General features: G+C 42.6%; 1 protein-coding gene across 1 annotated transcript; it reads left to right on the top strand.

The window, feature by feature from the left end:
* Positions 1-2,044: 2,044 nt before the first annotated feature.
* Positions 2,045-23,925, top strand: dnm3b (dynamin 3b). Its single transcript, XM_030075275.1, is given in 22 exon segments — positions 2,045-2,360; positions 2,882-3,201; positions 5,174-5,247; positions 5,447-5,596; positions 6,708-6,911; positions 8,051-8,149; positions 8,412-8,572; positions 8,975-9,117; positions 9,598-9,733; positions 9,925-9,992; positions 10,841-10,979; positions 11,290-11,376; positions 11,593-11,663; positions 11,941-11,995; positions 13,660-13,773; positions 18,193-18,302; positions 19,777-19,891; positions 20,386-20,503; positions 20,506-20,549; positions 21,158-21,393; positions 21,949-22,122; positions 22,292-23,925. Coding segments are annotated over 21 exon segments (2,502 nt in total). The 5' UTR covers positions 2,045-2,360; positions 2,882-3,040; the 3' UTR covers positions 22,335-23,925.
* The last annotated feature ends 206 nt before the right edge of the window (positions 23,926-24,131 follow it).

The following is a 24,131-nucleotide window of genomic DNA, read 5'->3' as shown; positions in this document are numbered from 1 at the left end:
CATGAAAGTGACCAGCTAGGACATGCCATGCTTATCATGTTATGATATTCAGTTCAGAGAGTGCAAATGCAAAATGTGATGAGACAATGACAACCCAATAGCGGACACAAGACACACAATTTTGTCAGGTTTTGAATCAAACCAGCGAGGGCACATCCTGGGATCTTAACCACAATATCATCTCTGAGCACCAAAATCTACGCTATAATGTACTGTAGTTTTAAAGTTCTTTTGTGATAAATAGGCTCACAGTGTGGTAGTATTGTTACTACTACACATGTGAAGATATGTGGCTGCATGAGATTGAAATGTGATGTCTGTAAGCAAGTATAAGCTTCATTCAGGCCCAGCCAGGTGACAAGGAGTTAGACAGCTCAGTCTGGAGGTAACCCTGCTAGGTGCTGATCTAAAACCAGGCCCACCTAAACACTGACCTAAATAAAGATGAACTCTGTTGCTGGCTGCCCCAGATTCCTCAGGAAACAGGATCTTTGGCACGAGTTGAGAAGCCACTGGATACCTCTCCTCAGACTGGGACATCCTCTCTCCGGCAGGTAAGGTCACTGGGGTTGAATTTGAGATGGACCACGGACACGATCCAGTCAACAACACTGTCTGTCAATATTTTTTTTATAATATCCTAGAAATATATTGGGTTAGCACCACTCTTTTTTTTTTTTTTTATAAAAACAGAAAAAGCTGGAAAAGCAACCTTACTTATTCAGAGAACTGGATGTTTCACAAATATATCATTTACATACTGAAGACATTTCATAGATATCTTCATTTAAGCATGGCAACTTGAATTATACTGGGAAAAGCAACTATGTTAACCATATACCCAGATGTGGCCAATAAGAAGTCATATATTGAGTTTATAGTGACCTTGTTGTGGTATCAGCATTACTATCAACATTACTACTACTTCCTACAGGGACTTAGTCTTTAAGCAGTAGGTTTACAGTGAAATTACTGTATTAGTCTACTGTGATATTACAATAATATTCTTAACACATCATTATAATATTCCTGTAAATACTAGTAGTGATATCCAAGATAATATTTGTATTGAAATTTAAACATATATAATATTGGATATTTGCCTAGCATTACTGTTGTGCTTTTAGCAAAGGTGGTTACCAGATAAATAAATCACAATTCATCATTCTATACAAGAAGACAGGGTAAGTCTGGACTGCTACTGCCACCTAGTGACATTCCACCACACTACATCATAGTCCAAGACCAAGCTTTGGTGGCCTGACTTTAATGGGAAGGGCAAATAACGACTAAACCAATAGGATTTTTCTTTGATACACTTTAACAATTTGTTGAGTAAGAAGGCGGCGCGCGGGGGCTCATGGGCTGTTATGTGGTGCAGGCGTCTTCTCAACCTGTGAGCAATAATCGCTGTGGAGCAAACGAGATGTCTCCTCAAAGATGCTTGTGCTCAGATTAAACATTTAACACTGATGGGAGCCGATGCCGGCAGCCAGTGGAGGAGAGATAATAGTCCTCATGTGGCACAGATCAGATGCTGGCTGGCCTGACGTTAAGACATAATGGCAGCGTCCTTTCCGCATGACAGCTTCCACCAGCCTCGGCCTGCAATGGCAATGAGAGACCCAACATCACACTTCTCATCCACTTGCTGCAGAACCTTGTAGGCCTCACACTCCATCACGTATACCGATGGAATATGAGATGCAGCAGCCTGTGTTTTATAGCTGCACTGTTTCGATATACAAAATCATGGTGACCAAAATGACCGCCCCCGCATCGTATATGAAATGGGAGTACATGTATGAAATTTTACGCCAGCTGGTTCCTGTTCTTACTGCAGGGATCTACAAGAACGCATCGAGTCCTATTGCAGCGATGCGCAGCCGTGCCGCATGACTCACGACGGCAGAAATGGCACGGATGTAAACAGGAGGCGGGTTTTGATAAGCCTAACCTGTACCAGTTCAGCCAATGAGGCGCTGCGTTTGTCTGCTTTGCCTCCAGTCCCGCGGCTGTCATTGGTCCTCTGGCGCGTCGATTAGGTGCCGAGGCGAGGCGCAGCTTCGCAATTACCGCGGAAAGGAGAGGGGAAAAAATGATTAATCTGGCAAAGGCGAATTTGTGTTCGGGATGAGACCGCTCTGACATCCATCGGACCATAACGAAAGCCACAGGCGGACAAAATTAATGCACAGGACATTGAAATAAAGCCGATGCCCCACCTTTGCAGGTGGTGCTTGTATAATCGCGCAGGGTCTTGTCACTTGTCTTTGCTGCCTGATCTGCGCGTCGTTTCAGCACTGGACAGCGACCGGGACCATCGGACACTGAATACACACAGGCAATCTTGAGGCGGGGTAAGCCAATAACAAATATTTATTGTTGACAAATGAATAATTGTCTTACTTTCATATTTTTTAGCCAGTACAGGTCTTTAAAGCTGTGCATCACCGTGTTGTTTGAAAGCAGCGCACTCAGCGTCATGCATTATTATGTTGTTCTGTGCATTTAGCGACATTCGTGTTTGCTCTGCAGAGCTTTGAGTGCACGGGTTCGTCAATGTGATTATGGAGCCTATGGAGCTCCACTGTGCAAATGCCCTTGAAAGTATATATGTGCCTGCCTTGCGTGAGTGTGCGTGTGTGTATGCGTGGGGGGAGGGAGGGGGTGAGAGAGAGGGAGAGGGGGAGAGAGAGAGAGAGAGAGAGAGAGAGAGAGAGAGGACGTTATGGTTGTGGTGGTGGTAAGCAACTGCGCAATTGTCTGTCCCTGTCTGTTCATCTCTCTCTCTCTCTCTCTCTCTCTCTCTCTCTCTCTCTCTCTCTCTCTCTCTCTCTCTCTCTCTCTCTCTCTCTCTCTCTCTCTCTCGCTTCCCCAGTCGGTCCGACCCTTGCTTGGCTCGGGGCAATGTGCGGCTAGATGACTTCACTACATCAACAAGCACCGCGGTATCCTGGACTAATATAGCAGCGCCACATCCCCCCCTCACCCCCTTCTCTCCGTTCGCTGATCCCGAGTTCCTCCGTCTAAAGGCACCATGGGAAACCGTGGCATGGAGGACCTGATCCCGCTGGTCAACCGGCTGCAGGACGCCTTCAGCTCCATCGGCCAGGCCTGCAACCTGGACCTGCCGCAAATCGCGGTGGTCGGTGGCCAGAGCGCAGGGAAAAGCTCCGTACTAGAGAACTTTGTGGGCAGGTAAAATTGACCACCAGAAATAGGATAATCCCTTCTCCAGTTAACCTTGAGGATGACATAAGAGGCCTATGGAGCCAATCTCTTTGGGCAGAGTTCAGACCATCTCTCCCCAGCCTTAAGTCACTGCTGTTTAACTGTGGAATAGACTGTGCAGTGATGAGCAGAGACTTTCATTTTGGTGCCCCTGATGTGCTCCTCACTACCAGAGCCTAGTCATCACCAGTCTATTTTTTAACACACAATCCTGTCTTATACTATAGGCGAGGGAGGAAGTATTTGGGTTACAGCAACACCTTGGGGATTTCAGCCCAATCAGCACCAACTCTAGGCAGTCTCTTTCACAAACCTAGAAATATCTGTTTCTTTGCAGCTACCAGGCATCCTTTCAAATGGCATTTATGTGTGCCATTAACCCTAAAAGGGACGGTGTTATTTTCTCTTTGGCATAAAAGAGAGAAAGCAGAGGCACATTGCTGCATGTAGCCTATTTTTCAGTTGCATCATACATTTATTGTGCAATGCTTACTCCTCCTGCTAAAAAAAAAAAAAAAAAAAAAAAAAAAAAAAAAAAAAATATGATGATGAATATTCATAATCTTGCCTGGGGTTTTGGTCACACTAAACAAATAATGAGGTCAGTTGCAGAAAGATTTACTACTATTACTATATTAAAACAAATATTCAGTCATTCCCCAAATCCTAGTAGATAGTGGAATTCATGCTGGTAACAGCATCTGAAACAGAAAAGGAGGTATAAAACAACAACAACAACAACAACAACAATAATAATTATAATAATATACTGTCACTAGTGCTATACATGAGAAAGTACTTAAAGCTTGGCCCCCCTCAGGCACCATAAATAAAACACTGAGTCTGGAAATGTCAGATTCAGGTATGGACCAAGGTTCCACAGCCAAAATTATCATTGCTACCCACTGTAAAGTAATAATTAAATCTAGACCTAATTTCTTCAATATAGTGGGGTGTTACAAATTGAAGATTAATTTCTGCAGGACCCTGTAGCTTCCTATAATATAATATAATCCCCTCCAGTAACTTACTTTTCTAGCAGTAGGAAGAGGTAGACCTGGTAATCTTTTTATTTCATTATTGCAATCTGTCTAATATGGTTCAGATAATGTGACACTGGTTATTGTGACTTTTTTTTGTTGCTGTGTGTGTTCCAGTTGATTAGTGCATGCTTGTAAAAAGATAGTGGCATCCCATGAGTTATATTTTCTTGAGTGTGACCAGCCAGTGCAATTGGTACGCTTGTCTCTAGTTCCAGAGTGATGCACAGATTTTGTCCTGTTCTAGCCATCCTTGAGAACCGTGATGCTGAGTAATGGCCCGTCTGTCCAGAGCTGGCTCACACAGCGCTGAGTGGACACAAAGATGTGGACTCCACTTTTTTTTTCGCACCTGAACCTGCTTGAGGGAGTTCCGAGGATCAATATGTGTTAATAAGGTTGCTCACCACAGGTCTTTAGCGTGGGAGTTAGTCGTGATAGCTGTCAGGTGTGTGGCATGCATATGTGCGTGCACACACAATTTCGTAGGTGGTGAAGTCATCGTTTATTTAAATGGGAGCTCCTCTTCCTGCCAGCGATGCAGCTCTTCATTTTGAACTGTTGTTTGTCAGGTCTCACTGTCCTGCACATTTATGAACAACACTCTGTTGTTGCAGCGGCAGCTAAAAGCTACAGGAGTTGTTGTATTTTAAAATCATATCTAAGAATTAAATTTAAGGTACAGTATCTTAAATTATTAGTACAGTATGAAGTACAGTTGACATGCCATCATATGTGGTGTGACTAATAATTGTAAGAAACTTGCCCTTCAAGAGTTCAGAGAAAAAAGCCTGAAGGAGAAGATCATTATGCCGCCTACATCTTGCTCACTCTCTGTAGTAAGTGTTTAGATTGACTGTGCTTTTTAGAATGGATTTTGATTGGCTGTCTTTCCCCAGGGACTTCTTGCCCCGTGGATCTGGTATTGTCACCCGCAGGCCCCTGGTTCTGCAGCTTATCAGTGCCAATGCAGGTGGGCGCACATTCACTTACACACACCCCCACATGCACAGTCTTACGCCTCTTTCCTTTTTTTTTTTTTTTTTTTTTTTGCTGGCTTTGTTTTCCTTTAATACTGGTGGTATTTTCCTCTAAGACACTCACGGCACCCACAATCTCTCTCCCACACACCACTAATCTTAATTATGTATTCTTCATTTGCATCTTCTCAGAATGGGCTGAATTCCTACACTGCAAAGGGAAGAAGTTCACAGAATTTGATGAGGTCCGTCAGGAGATCGAGGCAGAGACCGACCGTGTCACGGGGGCCAACAAAGGCATATCTCCTGTCCCCATCAACCTGCGGGTTTACTCCCCTCACGGTGCGAAACCCCGACTCTTTCACTTCCCAACTTCTGTCATTTCACTGTCATGTGATAGCACACAATAAGATATTTAAGTACACCACGCGAAGCTGTGAGTCATTATAGTCCTGCTCTTTCCATGACTAGTTGGTGGTGCATATTTCAACAACTGGGCTATAATTAAAAAAAGCATATGGTTTTGGGCTTGATTTGCTTGCTGAATTATGTTGCATGAATGACTCCACATGATATTAAGGGAAGAAGCGGAGGTTATCCTGGTAGAAATTAAAGAGATTGTCTTTGGTCTCCATCTTTATTTAATTTCAGCATTCAGATATGTTGGATCAGTTGCTCTACAGTAGTGAGTATGTACTGCCATGCTCTAAAACCAGACACTTGCAGTTAGATAAATTTGAAATAAGTTGACTTTATTAAGGTTTCTGGAGTTTTTCTGGTTCAAAACTAATGGTGCTATTCTTAGGGCCAACTCATTTGGAAATTATAGCTCTCATGAACATTATTTGATGTCATAAACTCGGTTGTGAAAGCTTGTTTTGTTTTACTTTTTCTGAAAAATATCCAAAGACATCAGAATAACACATTTGAATGGCAATGGAAAATGTAAGGTATTCTCTACATCAGTATGACACCATGCTAAGAGTCAAAAATGAAAGTTTTCTCTGTTTCTCTGTTTTATTTATTTTGGGAGGGAGGTGATCATGTTGATGAGCATTGATGGATCTGACAGTTAAAGCAAGCAATATCCACTGTATCCACTTTTTTTTTTTTTTTTTTTTTTTAGCCGTGGGGATAAATTTAGTCATTTTTCTCAGATCCAAAATTTGCTCACGGATCCATTTCAGGATCATTTCCAGTACGTGTCATTGTTTAAGGTTTGGCTCGTTTTTGGAAATTCACATCGTGACCTATGGACATTTATTCTGTAGTTGCACCATTGCACCATAATTGCAAATATTTAGATTTTTCCAGCTGTGGAGCTGCAGGGGGCCAACACAGCTAAATTAATGTAAAGGAGACAACAATTCCCCTTTGAATAATGATATGTCACAGAAATATCACACAGACATGATCAATTCTTTGACTGAGTGGTGTTCCTCTGACTGTGCAGTGTTGAACCTGACTCTCATCGATCTGCCGGGGATCACCAAGGTGCCGGTTGGTGACCAGCCTGCTGACATCGAGCAGCAGATCAGGGAGATGATCATGCAGTTCATCACCAGAGAGAGCTGCTTGATCCTGGCCGTCACACCAGCTAACACTGACCTGGCCAACTCCGATGCCCTTAAACTGGCAAAGGACGTTGATCCCCAGGGTAAGACAAGGGGAATAAGGAGGGGTAAGGAAGGAGAAGGGGGGTAAAAGGAGGAGGAAAGGGAAAGTTAGGAAGTTGGGAAAGGGGATGGAAAAGTGGCTCTGTGGTTAGGGAGTTAAATGTTTTGGGTTCAAGCCCAAATCGGCAAATACACGCCCTGCTGAAGCGTCCTTGAACAAGACACTAAATCTGTACCAGCTCCAAGGGTGCTGCTCTGTGGTTGACCCTGCGCTCTGATTTCTCTGGAGGGGGCAAGTGAAAATAGACCTTCCCTACAGGGTCAAGGAGCTTGGAAAAAGGAAAGAGGAGGAAAAGAATCACACAAAGAATGGGTAAAAGGGAAGGGAAGAAGCAGAATAAATGCTCCTAAAATGTCTAAGGATGCTCACTCCAGGTTGTGTCAGAGGCGAATTAGGCTGGAAGACAGAAGAGAGATGAAAAAGAAAGGTGGATGAAAGGAAAGGAAGAGCTGGAAGTAGGAGAAAGAGGACAGGATATGAAGAAGAAAAGAGCCAAGCAAGAGGGTGAAAAGAGGGGTGTATAATCAAGAAAAAAGGCTGGAGGTGGGAGAAAGGGGAAGAGTCATAAAGGGAGGAAGAGGACAGAAATTAATTAAATGCCTAAAGACTTTGACCCTGAGAGCAAGGAAGGGAGAAGAGAGGGAGATAGTTGAAGGGGAAAGGAGAGAGGCAAGTAGGTTGTAGTGAAAGGAAAAGAAACGAGGGAGCGGATGAGGAAATGGATAGGACTTCTCTTAGAGGAATATAGTATAGTTTAAGGGAGAGGTAAGAGGCAAACGGAATGGAGAGGAGGAAAAGAGAAAGGTCTGGAGATAAAAAAAAAAAAAAAAAAGATAGAAGTAGTAGGTTCAAGTGACAAAGTACCCAGGACAGAGTGGGGAGGGAGTTGGACGGGAGACTATCTTGTGAAAAGCAGAAGTGATTTTAAATATTTATTAGATGATGGCATGAGACATGAGAGAACATATATGGGAATGTTTTTCTAAGTGCAAAGATTAAACCGGACATGCTTACACTCATGCACTGTCACTTGTATTGTAGCAAACAGTGCCACCAAACAGAAAACCTGCAGAAAGTATTTCAACATTTCCAGTCTTTGACCTTTTGACCCCTCACCAGGTCTGAGGACTATCGGCGTCATCACCAAGCTAGATTTGATGGACGAGGGCACGGACGCCCGAGATGTGTTGGAGAACAAGCTGCTGCCGCTGCGCAGAGGTGTGTGTGTATGTGTGTTAAATAGTGAAAAAGATTCACTTTTCATTGCATTTTCTCTCTGTCGGCCTCTATTAATCTTTCACATTCACACTCTCTCTGTGTGTTTTGCTAAATGGCAAAAAGCAACAACTGACTGGATAAATTTGATCCCGTTTAACCACTGCTTCTTGTTTTCATGTTATCCCTGCCTCTCACTCACCTGCCTCCCAGGATTATCAGACATTATTTCTCTTAATCTGGGTCTTTGTTTATTCATTCCCAGGTTATATTGGGGTGGTGAATCGCAGTCAAAAGGACATTGATGGGAAGAAAGATATCAAGGCAGCCTTGGAAGGGGAGAGGAAGTTCTTCTTGTCCCACCCTGCGTACAGGCACATGGCTGAAAAAATGGGCACCCCGCGCCTGCAGAAAGTGCTCAACCAGGTGATCCTAGATTTATTCCCAGTGCTTTTCCCAAGTGCACTTTGCATAATTAATAAGACGCTGACCCATTTTATTTGCTACTATTGTATACGGTGCCCCTTCGTCAGTAATGCAAGACTGTCAGCAGATGGAAAACTCAACAGCTTTTGTCATTTTTACAATTCAGCTGTTAATAATTTAATGCATCATATTCAGCCAGGCATTCCACATCCTTTCTACTTGTTTTTCTGGATCTGTGTTGCTTCCTGTTTGATTACAGTGAAATGATGTGTTGTGCATTGCAGTCTAAATTGGGAAACCTCTCCATAGAGCCAAAATGCCCATAATATAATCTGCTTAGTGATGTCACAGGTGATTATAATTTGTTTAATTTTGGTTGGCTGTTTGGTTGTGTTTCCATAGCAACTGACCAACCACATCCGGGACACGCTGCCAGCGTTCCGCAGCAAGCTGCAGTCCCAACTGTTGGCCCTGGACAAGGAGGCCGAAGAATACCGGGGATACCGACCTGATGACCCGTCCCGCAAGACCAAGCAGCTGTTGCAGTCAGTAGCACTCTGTGTTTTTGTTTTTTCCCCAACAAGTGTCTGTACATTATATTCAGTTCACAGAAGATTATGAATGCTGCAAAATCACTTTACATTGGAGAAATAAGTCCTTACACTACAAAAATCTCCATCTTAACAAGTCATTTAGTCTCATATTTAGAGTTAAAAACCTTGCTTTTTTAAAAAGCAATTGAGAGAAAAATCTCGGATGAGATAAACCCACTTGTTTTCAGTGTTAATGAATATGTTTCCTCATGTTCTACATATTTGCTTGATACTAGTGGGCTGATCTGCCTCATTCTGCCTTGTTCTGTCGTATTTATGCTTGTCCCTGAAAAATTCCTGAAACCAGTGAGACACATTTTTTGCAGTGTTCATCCCAAATTCCCCTTCTTTGACACCTTAAATGAGAGGTCAATGCTTTTTATGTTGCTGTTTTTTTTATTTGATTTCATCTTTTTTTTTTTTTTATTTTAGGATGGTGCAGCAGTTCTCTGTGGACTTTGAGAAGAGGATTGAAGGGTCAGGAGACCAGGTGGACACAGTGGAGCTGTCCGGTGGAGCTAAAATCAACCGCATCTTTCATGAGCGTTTCCCCTTTGAGCTGGTCAAGGTGCTATACCTGAACAAACAGACTTTAAAATTGGTCACGGTGTCTTGTCTGTCCCACTTCTCCTCTTGTTCTTGTTGTTTGCTTCCCCTCTCTCACCTTTACTCCATTTCCTCCTTTGTGTTTTGTCATTTTTCATCCAGATTCTCTCTTTTTTTTTATGTCCTCTAACTTTTTCTCTTTGTCCCCCTCAGATGGAGTGTGATGAGAAGGAGATGCGCCGAGAGATCAGCTATGCTATAAAGAACATCCATGGTATCAGGTGGGAATTTCGTTACCAAGCTGTAAGTTTTTCCTCCTTCATTTTTCACTCTCTACATCCTCCTCTCCTGTGCCACAGCCATTTTTCAACCTATTTTGTGTGCACCTCCCTGCCAGCCCAATCTCACCAGTGTTTCCCCAAGAGACACAGTGCACAGGCCGTGCATATATTCACTAACGAAGCAGCTACTCTCTGCTTTGTACCCGTTCATGATTCATTCCATTTTATAGTTTGTTGACAGACGAGACAGCCAAATGCATAAAAGTTAACATGGCGGACATCATGACAGGTTAACAAAAATACAAAACAGATGTTTGGATGTGGTTTGCCAACAGTCTAAAAATATATGGCTTGGATGGGAATATATGAACGAGGGAGGAGTATGCCATTTTTCTGTTTTTTTCTTTTTTTTCTCGCTCAGCTCAGCCTCTCTGTGTGTTTCTATATTGAATCAGTGGCGGTAGACCACCACAACCCAAAAAAAAAAAAAAAAAAAAAAATGCCACCCATGCTAGATAGAAACTGAAATGAAAGAAACAGGGAATTTTTTCATCGAAAATAAATCAAAAATACTAACAGCTGAAGGTCCGTCATTTAGAATTTGCACTTTTATCACAGTAAAATATTGCAATGAGAGCCGTTTTAGTTCTGCAATGAGTAGAACAGTAGAACCAAAATTGAGATCAAAAGCAGAGATAAATGTGGAACCAAAACCAAGAGTACCACCAAAACACAACTTCTACAAAGAGTGTATTTTCTATGGTATCTAATCACAGACATAGAAAATAGCCTTCATCACTATTGCGTGTGCCTCTCTCTCTCTCTCTCTTTGTCTTGGTGGGCCTCAGGACTGGGCTGTTCACCCCAGACATGGCATTTGAGGCCATTGTGAAGAAGCAGATTGTTAAGCTTAAGGAGCCCTGCATCAAGTGCGTGGACATGGTCATCCAGGAACTGATTAACACCGTGCGCCAGTGCTCCAACAAGGTAACTTTTCGCCACCTCCACTGTGTCTCCCAATGCTACAAGTGTCAAAATAAAGACTTAAATCAATGGAGGAGAGACAGAAGGAAGGAAGGAAAGTAGGGAGAAGGAAGGCAGGATGTAGGACAGGGGAGGGCTTTTGATGATAGATAGATGGATGATGGATTTGAGGATGATAGATGGTATAAAGAAAGAAACAAAGGAGCAGAGGAAGGAGGAAACGATAGAATGAAGTAAGAAAGGGACTTGACTTCAGGTAACCGGTTTGAGTTTGGACTGATGAATACTGACAAATTGTGTGACACGATTTCAGCTGGAGTGCTTCCCCAGGCTGCGCGAAGAAACCGAGAGAATTGTGACCGCTCATATCCGGGACAGAGAGAGTCGGGCCAAAGACCAGGTAACGTCTACTTACTTAGCAAGCGCAAGACACAGTGCTTACACATTTGTCTGCACACTTGCATGCATGACATGCACGCACACGTATGCATGAACAAACACACAATTGGAGCATTATATCCAAATCTATCATTGTAATTTCCTGGAATTATGAACCATATTTAAGTTACCATATTCTCTATGTAATAAATAGAGCTATTCCTATGTATATTTGCAGGTTTTGCTGCTGATTGATGTTCAGCTCTCTTACATCAACACTAACCACGAGGACTTCATCGGCTTTGCTAAGTAATTGTCTCCAGAGGCCATCCATTAGCTTTAGTCCACCATGATTATATATATATATATATATGATGGAGCAGCACCTTAGGGTAGTTAATGGACTATCAATAAGAGATTCATTTAAACATATGACTCACATATATAATTGAAGATATAGTCCTACCCCTGCCTTCTTCTGCTGTTGTTTTTCTTTTCTCTTTCCTCTACTATCGGTATCTTAACGTTTTTTTCTCCCTGTCATCCTTTTTATTCCTGTCATCCCTGTGTTGTTTCTGTGCCCCAGTGCACAGCAGAGGAGCAGTCAGACTAATAAGAGCCAGAGTTCAGCAGGAAATCAGGTGAGCATTTGTCACGTCTTGTGTGTCACACAAAAAACAGAAAAAGCACAAGCTCAAGGGAGCGTACATGCAGCATGCTGCACCCACACAGTGGGAGGATGGCTACTGCAGAGAGAGAGAGATGCTGAAGTGAAAGAGACATGACCTAAGATGCTCTCTTTCATCCGAGTAAATCATTTGCACTGCACATATTATATCTTAGATGAACCCTCTGTGTTCTTTTTTTTTTTATTATTATTAATTTCTGTTTTAGCCATGCATGCTCTGTTTATGTCATATTTGGGCATCATTTGTGCACACTTGCTTGCCTTAATGGTGTATGGTGGTAATTTGTTGATCCTTGCCCCAGAAAAATAAAAAAATAAGAATTAAAAAAAAAAAAAAAAAAATCAAATTGGGTGGTACTGCTTTAAACCACCATCATCACTGGTGCTGTTGTTGAGACATCTCCCTTTGTTTGAACCCCTCCTGTGTCATCAAGGTGCCACTTTGCATTTCATCCCCATCCCTTAGTGAGAATCTCAGCTGCCCTCTTATGGGTGTCTGTTGGTGAGTATTGCTCATTGTGGGTTACGGTTTGCAATGTCATTTCTGCCTGCAGTAACACTTCTGCCCATTGCGGGGTGCTCTACAGCACTGCTTTGTAGGAACGTCTCGTTTTCTGTCTTCTTCTTGTCACATCACATGGGTGGAGCAAGGAGAAATTTGCTAGCAGAGATGTTGCACCAGAAAAGTTGCCTTGCATTTTCTACAGTGCAACCAAGTTTCTGAATTCCCCTCGTTCCTTCCTGTTGCAGGCCTCCTCTCCTCCCGCCTCAGGCCTGATTGTAAGAGTTTACACTCAAACGGTTTACTCTCTAACACCCCCAAGGCCTGCAGACTACAAGGGGTTGCCAGCTAGATTTAGACAGAACTTATTGACAGAATTTATGCTAAACCAAAAACATCTTTTAACCCTTTATAACCCAGATTTGATCATTTTCTTGTGTTTTGCCAGCAATGAAAATGACTCCTATGGTTAAAAAAAAAAAAAAAGATTTATTCTAGTATTTTATCACAGATCCAGTCACAAAAGAGCTCTCTCATTTGTGCTGTGCACCAAAAGGCTTTGCAATTATTTGGGTAACCTCCTTAGTGAGTCTTAGGCTGTGTTAAGACTGACACTAAGCTAACCTTATTATCACTTGGCGCTATGCCCACTGGCTTGTTTATGTGGGGCTTGCAGGGTTAATACACCTAACACAGTAGATGTTCAATACACACATGCTCAATTGTGTGCTTGGAACACTTAACACGATGGTCACTTAACAAGCTAACACGGCCCGTGGCCCTGTGGCACACAGTGCCTTGAATGACACTGCACTGAAATACAGTCACGAGTTAGGGTCTGAGTAACTCACAAAGACACACATGTACACGGCTAACCCGGCGTTCCCACACATGTCATTACATGTTAAGCATTGATGATCTGCACAGATTGATTTGGGTGAGTGTTACCCACGACTTGTATGGTTTTGTCATCGTTTAATAGAAGGGGTGAATTGTCTCTGTAGAAATCATTATGGGATGAAGAGTTGTTGTTGTTGCCCCCCTTTTCAGTTTTATTTCTTTTCTCTTTTTGACAGTGTAGCATTATCTGACCTTTGACCCTACCCTGCCTGCAGGTCATCCGCAAAGGCTGGCTGACCATCAACAACATCAGCATCATCAAGGGTGGAGCCAAAGAGTATTGGTTTGTGCTGACCGCTGAGAGCCTGTCTTGGTTCAAGGACGATGAGGTGAGTTTAGCCCGCTGCTCTTTCCCAAAGTTTACTGTTTAGACTGCTAGATGGAGTTTGATATTTTGATGTTGTGCAGAATGGAACCATACAGACCATAGAGGACCGACACACTGTGCTGATTTGGTCTGTCTTTGGTCCCATATGGCTCTGTTTTCTCATACTGGTCTCTTGGGTGTTTTTGAGAGGAGACACAAAGGTGTCCCTCGTAATTCAACTCTGCCGGTCCCATCGGTGGATTTGTCATTACAAATGCATGCTGCAGGGCTGAGCTTTGTTCCAACCCACGCAGAACTTTATTTCAAATTTTTGTGGACATCCCAAGGTTTCCAGAGATACCACATATGTCATGCTGAATTTAACGGAAATGTGTGCAAAATGATCACAAGACATATAGCTGTTTTCTATGTGATGTAATGGTGCAGCCATAAAACAAAGGCAACATGGGTTTGAATATTTCACTCAATGTTAAGCATGATGTAGATTCAGTGAAGCGTTGCAACCAGCAGATACAGAACGTGTATGTGCTATAATATGGAAAACAATGTTTTTTCTATCCTTGAAGCCAGTTAAGGCGAAATGTAAGGGAAAATCCAACTTCAAAGGTTTATAGCACAGTTTTTTTTTATTTTTTTACGTATAATCATTAGTGAAAAGAGATCTGAAGGAGAAGAGCAATTAATGGAACAATGTGATTGTTTGTCAGGGAAGAAAACAAGTCCTCTCCATTGTGTGGCAATGATGATGAAGCACTGGTAGAAAGCAGCATTTGGTCCATTCTGCTGGCTTGGCAGGCTGATGCCTATCTGCCTGTCTGTGCCTGCTGTACAGGTTGGAGGATATTCTGCACAGCAAGTGTAGACAGGCAGACACACTGCAACTCTCTCAGCCAGTCGCTGCTCTTGCTGGTTTGCTGTTTGTTTACTGGACATTGTTTAGCCTATTGTCAGGGTGCTGTTGCAAGAGTCCACAAGATACACAGTGTAGTCAAATTTCACAATAGCTCAGACTGATAGAGACAATAGTGTCCTCTCCAAACTCCAATATAAAACACATTTTCATGCAGCTGTGATTGATCGCTCTAATTTAATCCTGGCAGTTGGACAGCAGCTGGTCGATCAGTACCACTGCTCAGGGCAGGTGTGACAGGACAATTTGACAGGACAGTTTGTGAGTGCATATTCTTGTTTAAACACAGATGATCAACATGATGGAGCACATTACTCAGCGGAGGATGTTCAAGATTTGGACATAGTCCTGTCATTCACTCTTTCTTTCCATTCATCTTTTCTTTTGTGTTGTAGTTTTCCCTCCTTATTTTCTGCCTTTCTTCTCTCTCCACCTCTTTCCACTGGGAGTTAAAGCATTTGCTTCTTTTTTTTTTTTTTTTTTTTGCAAATTTGGAACAGTCCCAATTCCAACCAAATGTTCACTCACAGACACAAAATAAATGAAAGCATACTCAGCTCAGACAGCACATGGACTGCGCTGCGTTGGGTTTACAGATTGTTATTTGATACGTTAGTGTGGTGATGTAGGAAATTATAGACTCCATTGGCGTCGCCTTGTATATTTCTGTTTTACACTCCTTGAACTTTCTATAGTCTCACACACACATGCACATACACACATACACACGCACCCTCCTCCCTCTCTTGGTGTGGTTGGCAGTTACTTTGGAACTGCGCACATTCTTGGCAGGAAAATCACAAGTTTTTAATCCAAACATCAGCCTTCAATGTTTTAGCGAGGAGAAACCCCTCTATTAAATATCAATATCCCCCCTTTCTGATTCTGAACCTTCAGCTTCATAAGCAGCGACTTCTTAATGACGATCCATTCACTGTTTTGAGTCGATACTACAAGTTATGTCCCACATATTAATGAGGAAATATTACCAAGTTATATGGACATTCTCACTTTTCATAATTCATACTCACTACTGGCCAACACAAACACAGACTTTTAACAAAGTGACTTTTTAAATTTGCTAACAAGTTGACTCTATAGTCAAATGTAAAGCAACTTCAGGCTATTTGCCTTCTACATTGGGGGCTTTTGCTGAGGTATTTATTGCAGCATCTGCAAAATACTTTTCTTACCACCCCTTCGCAGTCATTTGACACCACAGCCATGCAGCATACATCAGTGTCTTTTGTATTAAATTTACCAGGTCTGCTTTGGCTGCCCACCTAAATAACTTCACTGGAGGTGTCTGACTGTATTTTCAAACTCCACTTGATTGATTGGCCCACGTTCCTTTGGCCTGTGTTTGATTCTTTGCAGCCACAGTGGCTCCTCCCCCTTCAGTGGACCACATCTTCATCAGAGCACCAGGCTAGCAGCCTGCACACTTACTCATTCAGCTCTTATACAATAAATTTTGTGAACTTACTATTTTATGAGGCTGTAACATATTTTTGGCTTTACACTTAAATCTTTTTCGGCATTGTGGCTCAGGATTGAGATCTTTACACGGCTTAATTTCCACAGCAATTTGTCCAAATCTGGAAAATAGGAAATCTGTGATATATGTTTATTCCACAAAAAGTGAAAAGGAAGTACGATGATGTTAGAATGCACTTATAGGACAAAATACAGACGAAGAGCATGGATGCCTAACAGTACAAATGGAATCAAATAAAACAGAAATAAAAATAGCAGAGGCTGAAGACGGAACAGATTAAAAAAAAAAAAAAAACATCTTTGAAACCTGGATTGCCCACATCATGGGCCCATAGAGAGACAGACAGAAAGACAGACATACAGACAGACAGACAGACAGACAGAAGAGGGTCCGTGCCCAGTCTAACCAATGTGCAGACTACTGTACACCAGTATGACAATGAACAGGTAGTCTGAACACTGGGTGGACGGAGCCGGAGTCAGAGCCAGGCCTTGTGGTGTCTCTGCCATTCCAGATGCTCGCAGCTCTGCCGTCTGTGCCCTCCCTTCGCCCCTCTCCATTTTGGCACCAAGGAGTTGGGATCCCGTCTATCGAGCCCCCCAAAACTGTGATTCGCCCCCATCCGTGTCGCCGCTTTCCCCCTTTTGGTCTACGTTTGTTGGTTTGTTTATTTGTTTTGGTCGGCCTTTCGGTTCTCGGTCCCCTCGCGGTCCATTTTGGTCATGCCGGCCATGTAGAGTATCCAGTCTTGACGTGGCACATTCGCTCAGACGACTGGGACAGACTGGCTGCACGTTCAGGGAGGGGATATTACAAAAAAGAGGGAAAGAGAGAGAGCGAAGGAGGGGGGTTAGAGTGAGAGAGGGAGAGAAATAGGGAGGAAGAGGGAGGGACCCATGTGACCATATATGGGCTGCAGTGACCCCTTGGGGAATACAACACAGAAAGGGTCTGCAGCGTTTTCTTGCCCTTACTTCTTCCCTCCTATCCCTTTAATTCTTACCTGCAACCATCTACCATCACTTTCGGGGAACATCAGACCAGACGCGGGCTTTCTTTCACAAATCTTTCGGAAATCCACCTCTTGTTTCTTCTTCTTGGTCTCTCTTTCTTCACCAGCCGTCCCTCTAACTTCTCTGCTCTCCCTCCTTCCTTGGTTCTCTGTGTGCTGCTAAGCACTACCAGATGTTGAGTTTTAACGCCAGGCTGTCATTTAATCTCTCTCTCTCCCTCTCTGCCTCTCTCTCTCTCTCTCTCTCTCTCTTCAAAAAAAAAAAAATCAGGCAGGAAGTGGGCCCCTCTGGAATGGAAAGAAAAAATATCGAAGAAATATAGAGGGGGAGGGATAAAAGAAAAGAGACAGAGAGATTGAGGAAAAGATGGAGGCTAGGATGGAGCGCAAACGAATACTCGGGTTTTCCTCCTTCCTCCTGAACTCCCTGAACTTACCCTCAGCATCTGTCACAGGCTCAGTGAGAAGCTGTCATAGCCTTTCTCGGGTCTGTTTTCGGGAAGATGGACGTTGTGCTCGAGCAGTGTGCTTTCTCTGGCCCCTCCAGTGCTTCTGTACATCTGTATTTTCCCTCTCTTTGCCGTAGCCAGAGAGTTTCCTCACTCCTCGGCCCTCCCCGGCAAAACTCACCGTGAAGAACGACTGTGTCTTGACCCACACTGTAATGACTTCCACATGTGCTCTCTCTCTCTGTTTCTTTCTTTGCTCTGCTTCCCCCTTCTCCACCCACAACCCCTCTACCTCCCACTCTCATTTCTCCCCCATTCCTCCTCCCTCCTGTCACCCCCTCTCTATTCCTTTCTCTACCCCTCTTTCCTCTCCCCGTTTACCCCCTCTTCCTCCCTTAAACCCCCCCCTCACCTTTCTCATCACACAGTAGTTGTTTGCACTTGTCTCTTAGCACAAAAAGCAAAACAGAGAACAACAAAGAAAGCAGATTGTCTGTATCAGAGCAATAAAAACGCTCGTCATCCCTACCTTCTGTTTTCCTCATTCACAGGAGAAGGAGAAGAAATACATGCTCCCCCTGGACAACCTGAAGGTCCGCGATGTTGAGAAGAGTTTCATGTCCAGCAAGCACATATTCTCCATTTTCAATACAGAGTCAAGGTCAGTCAAGACTCGACGATCGCTGTTTTAATTTTCTGCTTTCCATTAGACCACTTAATGCTTTTGCAATTCATGTAGCTGCCAATAAAACACAGCTCTTGATCGCAATCACATACGGTAGAGGGAGTCAGAGAGTTCAAGGCCTGTGTGCTGGCGGAATGATGGAAATATGTTTTGGGTTATGTGTTATGTACTGTATGTGTGCATCCAATGCGAGTTTCTACAGATGGGCAGCGTTTCCATACATGTGTTTGACACTCCTTTTGTGAATTTTGTGATTTGTATTTTGCAGGCATTCAAGAAACAACTTGTTACAATATATTTTTTTAAGGACAGTATTCAGGGTTGCGAAATACTAAAATACCTCATCTCAATTAAATCATGTCAAGTCAAAGTTTATTCAAAGTACAACATCACACCAAAGAATGTCAGTGCAATTAACAACCATAAAACAGAAAAACAGAAACAAAAGGAGACTTCAGTAAAAACAATGTAACACCACAAAAATGTGCAATATAATATAGAGAATCTTACATGTTGCAACAGTAGAAAATGAGGTATTTAAGATTTATGATTACAGCACAGTGAAAATAGGTGGGTTTTGAGTTGTTTCCTAAAGATTACAAAAGAAGGGGCAAGAAAAAGCTTGTACATTCTGAGATAGGATAGTAAACCAGAATTCATGTTTGAAAGCCTGAAAATGTTGTAAAGTTACTTGAATTGAATTGAGAAACCTATTGCTCTCATATGGCTACATCAAAAGACCATGGACCTGTGGAAGATATACAGCATCAGGTCTGAAGTTAGTTAGTATTGGATGTCCCATTCAAGGGAAATAATTTACTCTCTACTGTATATCCAACTGTTGGAGTCATAAGCCATTACAGTATGTCATAGTTTACAGTGCCTTGGTCTACAGGCATTCAACAGAATGAAATCCTCCTGGAATCAAAACCTAAAAAATGAGGCTAAACAACAACAAATCCCATATGAAGGGAGGCACATAACCTAACTGGACTGTCATTGGCTACAGGTTTTAAACATTTTTTTGTTCTGCGGGCACAAGGAAAGAAAGAAAGAAAGAAAGAAAGAAAGAAAGAAAGAAAGAAAGAAAGAAAAAGAAAGAAGAGAAAGAAAGAAAAAAGACAGACAGAAAGAAAAAGAATCCAAGGTGCACATGCAAAAGGTAAAAAGCCTTTATGTTCAAGGGCGATTGCTGACAAGATGCTTGGCTCACCCTTCTTACCATGCGTCAGCCACTGCAAATAAGGGTGTGTGCCTCGGATTTTTTCTTTTCTCGATCGATTTTCATTATTTGTTTAATTAAACACATGCCTCCTCACCAGTACCTTGGGGTTAATTATGACACAGTTGCTGTTTTGTTGTATTGGAGCAAGATGAGGTCTTTGGTGATTTCCGCCCGTACTTTAATTGTGCCCTGGATGTAGTTTATATCTTGTGTTGTGGTGTTTAGGAATGTGTACAAGGACAATCGCACCCTGGAGTTGGCCTGTGACTCTCAGGACGATGTGGACAGCTGGAAGTCCTCTCTCCTGCGTGCTGGGGTATACCCTGAGAAGACTGCCACGGTTAGTCCCATTCATTTCATTCTTTAGCTTGTTATTTGTTCGGTGTGTGTGTGTGTGTGTTGTGTGTGTATGGACTACTTCTCAGCCTTGGTTAACCCATAAAGCTGTACTCTATCACTCTTACTCAGTCTGATCCTAATATATCATCTATTTCCTTAAAATTATCCTCTAATTGGCCTATTGCATGTGACTCCTTAGCTCTCACTTCCAATGTTACTATTTGTCTCATATATCTATAGAATCTTATTGTTCAGTTCATGAATCGATTTCATTTTTCAACCTTTGAAGATGTGGGAAATACCTCTAAAATGTTCTGCATTTTACTTTGTAAAAGGGACACATTGCATTATCTCAAGAAAAAAGGCATCAGTCCCACAAAATACAAACATCCATATAATCCCATTGATTACTGCAGATCTAAGTGCCTCAGTCATTTCAGTTGACTGTTTTTTTTTTTTTCTTTTTTCCCCTTTCTCTCATATTTCTGTCTGCAGGTTGAGAGTGAGACCTCCAACACCTCAGAGAACTTTTCCATGGACCCTCAGCTGGAGCGTAAAGTGGAGACCATCCGTAATCTGGTGGATTCCTACATGGCGATTGTCAACAAATGCATCCGGACCTCATGCCCAAGACCATCATGCACCTCATGATCAACAATGTAAACAAGGACTCATTCAGTGCTCACTGATACAGCCCTTTAAGATACCTTTCCTGGTTTGTCACTGTATTAAATGAATGGACACTAATACACAAGTACTACACTACTATACTATACTACCTCATACTACCTCATACTACTACTACTATTTTTATTATTGTTAAGAATAATAAGAATGATAACTTTTTATAAAAACCTTTCTGAAAATTTTTTATAAGGTGCTTCACAGTAAAAACAAATGAGACAGAAATAAAGATGCACAAGTTACAAAGAGGACAATTGTGAAAAAACAAATAAGCGATAATGAAAAATAAATATTACATAAAAGCGCACCAGCTGAATAATTCATGCATAAGTGATTTAGACTGATTGTCTGAGTGATCAAAAGATATGTGCCTTGAAGTGCCCTAGATTATGGTCATCAGTACCAGATGTTTTCTGAAAAAACTTTGCACTGCACCTTTTCTGCCCATGACTCTGTCCTTCTTTCTTCCTTCTTTCTTCTATGCAGAATTTTCTGCCGTTTCTCTTTTTTTAAATTTTGATTGTAATCTCTTCATTCTTGTCATTATGCTTCATCAACTTGCAGTACCTCTCTGTGCCACTAGGTGAAGGACTTCATCAATGCGGAGCTGTTGGCTCAGTTGTACTCTGCAGGTGACCAGAACGCTCTGATGGACGAATCCCAGGAGCAGGCCCAGAGGAGGGACGAGGTTCTGAGGACCCACCACGCACTGAAGGAGGCCCTGGCCATAATTGGAGACATATCCACCACCACCATCTCCACCCCACTGCCTCCGCCAGTCGACAACTCCTGGGTGGGCGGATCCAGTGGTGGCCGCAGGTAAGCTGCAGCTGAAGTAATTGCACACAAATTGATGTCTCTGGTTGAGTTTTTTCTCTGCGACTGTCCAACATCATTAGTGAGTATACAAGTTCTTCAGCCGGATTTTTTTTTTTAAATGAAAAATAAATATTTAGTTCTGTTCCAGTAAGGGACACTTTATTAGCTTAAACCTATATGCAAATGAGTCACTGTGCAGTGATTCTTGAGGCTGCTCTCGGTGGCCTTCAGCATTTTCAAAGGTACAAAAATGTTCAGAGGGTATGAAACTAAGGAGAAAACAGATGCTTGCTTGCAAAAATAGCCAGTGGTTATGACAGCAGATTAGCACATGCACAATTTCATTAGTTTTCCAAAGGGGAAAAATTAATCATTTGAAAGTTTTTGTTCAACATGAAAGCTGTTTGCTGTAATTTTCACCAAATGCATATATTTTCAGTTGCAATCAAAATATATTTGTGCATATAGTTAGTCAGCACTATGTCTTATACTGTTGAAAACTGTGTTCTTTCCTCCCTGGATATTAATCTATGCTATACCCTTTCTCCTGCTCAGGTCTCCCCCACCCAGCCCCACTGCCCCCAGGAGGATGTCCTCAGGCCAGCGTCCGGCTCCTAGAGGGGCCCCGCCACCCCCGAACCGCCCAGGACCCCTTGGGCCCTTCAATAATAGCGCGACAGCCCCCAGGCTCCCCAGCCGCCCCAACAGGGCCCCCCCTAGTATCCCTAGGTGAGCATATCCTTCACACACTGAAACCCAACATGATCTTCCTTATTTTTATGATAATGGTAATGCTAAATAAATTAATTTTGTTGGTTAATTGTTTGAAGACTAATCTCTTCTCTTTTCTTGACACTTTTTCCCTCTTCATTCCATTATTACTGATGCTCTCGCCCAGTCGGCGGCCCCCACCATCTCCTACAAGACAAGCCCCACCATAATCATCTCATGGGGTTCTTCATATCTCATTGGCTTAGGCCTCCACTCACCTCTCACTCTCCCTCATCCATTCCCTCTCTCTTAGCCATGGCTCTGCTACCCCCCAATTTCTTCTTAGTGCAGACACTGAAGTCTTTACCCTCTGACCCTTGGTTTCCTGCCAGGTGACGATGTCCATATATCTATGTACAGTATGGTACTTGTCTTGTGGTGTACGTGTATGTGCGCTTGTTGCTCGCCATTCCCACTTGCTGCTTATACATAAAAATACACTCAGCAGTGGCACTGCCCTACTCATTCCAAAATGCAGCATGGCACATAAGCTGCTTTTATTGCATGTGAGTGTGTGTATGTAGAGTGTGTGTTTGTGTGTGTGTGTGTGCGTGTGTGTATGTGTCTGGGGGGAGGGACTAATTTGCCTATATGTAGGCTAAGTTTGTTTTAGTATTGTATTATTTATTGTACATTGCCCCATAAGTGTTCATTATCTGCTTGATGTTCTCCTAGGAACAGAAGTTGTATCTTAGTATGTGTGTGTGTGTATATGCGTGTGTTGTGTGTGTATGTGTGAGTCATACTGTGCGTGTATGAGTGTGCAAGGACATGTGTGCATGTGCCGTCTGTCTGCACGTTTGTTGGCGTTTCAGTTGTGTTTGTTTTCATGGTCAAAGCTGTTAATAATGAATCATCAACCCTTGGGGGTAATTTAATGTTGGACTTTTTGTGAGTTGTTCCTGTGATGTAGTAGCAGCCATACACACATAGCAAGGCTGAGGAGCACTTTCAGTATTCTCTATATGGAAACAGCCTCAATAATGCGTTTAACCTTGTCATAGGTGTCCACCTGTGCTGTATCAATGGTCAAATTGTGACCCTCGCAGCCTTAAGCTCCGATTCAGATGCTGACCGGTAAGATGGATGGGATTGCCACTTAAAAATAAATGTCAATAATGCTGATTAACATGGCAAAACACAAGTCCCTCTATGAGCGATCAAAGTACAAGCACTGAGACATTTCCATTTAGTCTTTTCCTCAGGTTTGAAACATCCATATCCATGCACATCAAAAAACCAGCACTCTTTCCCCTCTACTGAAATCCCCTGCTCTCTGTCCCCTCTTCAGTTCTCACTACCACTTCGGCCAGTCAGTCAGCATCGGTGTCGGAGCTTAAGGTGGTATTGTCAATGTTCAAGTGCTCTCTGTCAGTTTGTTATCGTGTACGTGGGCCTAAACTGTGTTCTGATGTATATAGGTAATGATAAGGAGGTACTGTACCTGTGGACTATAATGACCTCATCAAGGATCTAGCGCTTTAATTGTTCTCTACGTCTCTATTCACTAAATGCTCTCTTCTCTCTAATTTAGATTGCCTTAATGGCATGAATAACAATTCTGTATTGCCAAAGCTATTGTAGAAAGAGAATTACAGTTAAAATATCCAGCTGAAGACAACAGCAACAACACCAACCATGGTTCCTGTAGTAGTGAGATGGCATTGTTTAGCAGAGGGCATAACGTTTAATGGGGAATTGCATCAGTTGTTATTTCTGTGTCTCTGTATCGCTCCTCAATAAACTTCTTCCTCATACGTCTTCTTTGCTGATGGTGATGTTGATCTTTTAGTTTAAATCTACTGGGTATTTGGTGCGAGTGTTGTGTTTATATTTGCACACCCTTCTACTGGAATGCAACAAAACAAGGGTCTTTTCACAATATTACACCAAGGCTTCAGTATGTTTACCAAGCATACATGCATTGTGGATGGGTGAGCTGTCCATCACACTCCCATAAAAAGAAC

The sequence above is a fragment of the Myripristis murdjan genome, chromosome 17, assembly GCF_902150065.1.
Source record: "Myripristis murdjan chromosome 17, fMyrMur1.1, whole genome shotgun sequence".
In the NCBI taxonomy this organism is placed as follows: Eukaryota; Metazoa; Chordata; class Actinopteri; order Holocentriformes; family Holocentridae; genus Myripristis; species Myripristis murdjan.
This window is presented reverse-complemented; position numbering and strand designations above follow the sequence as displayed.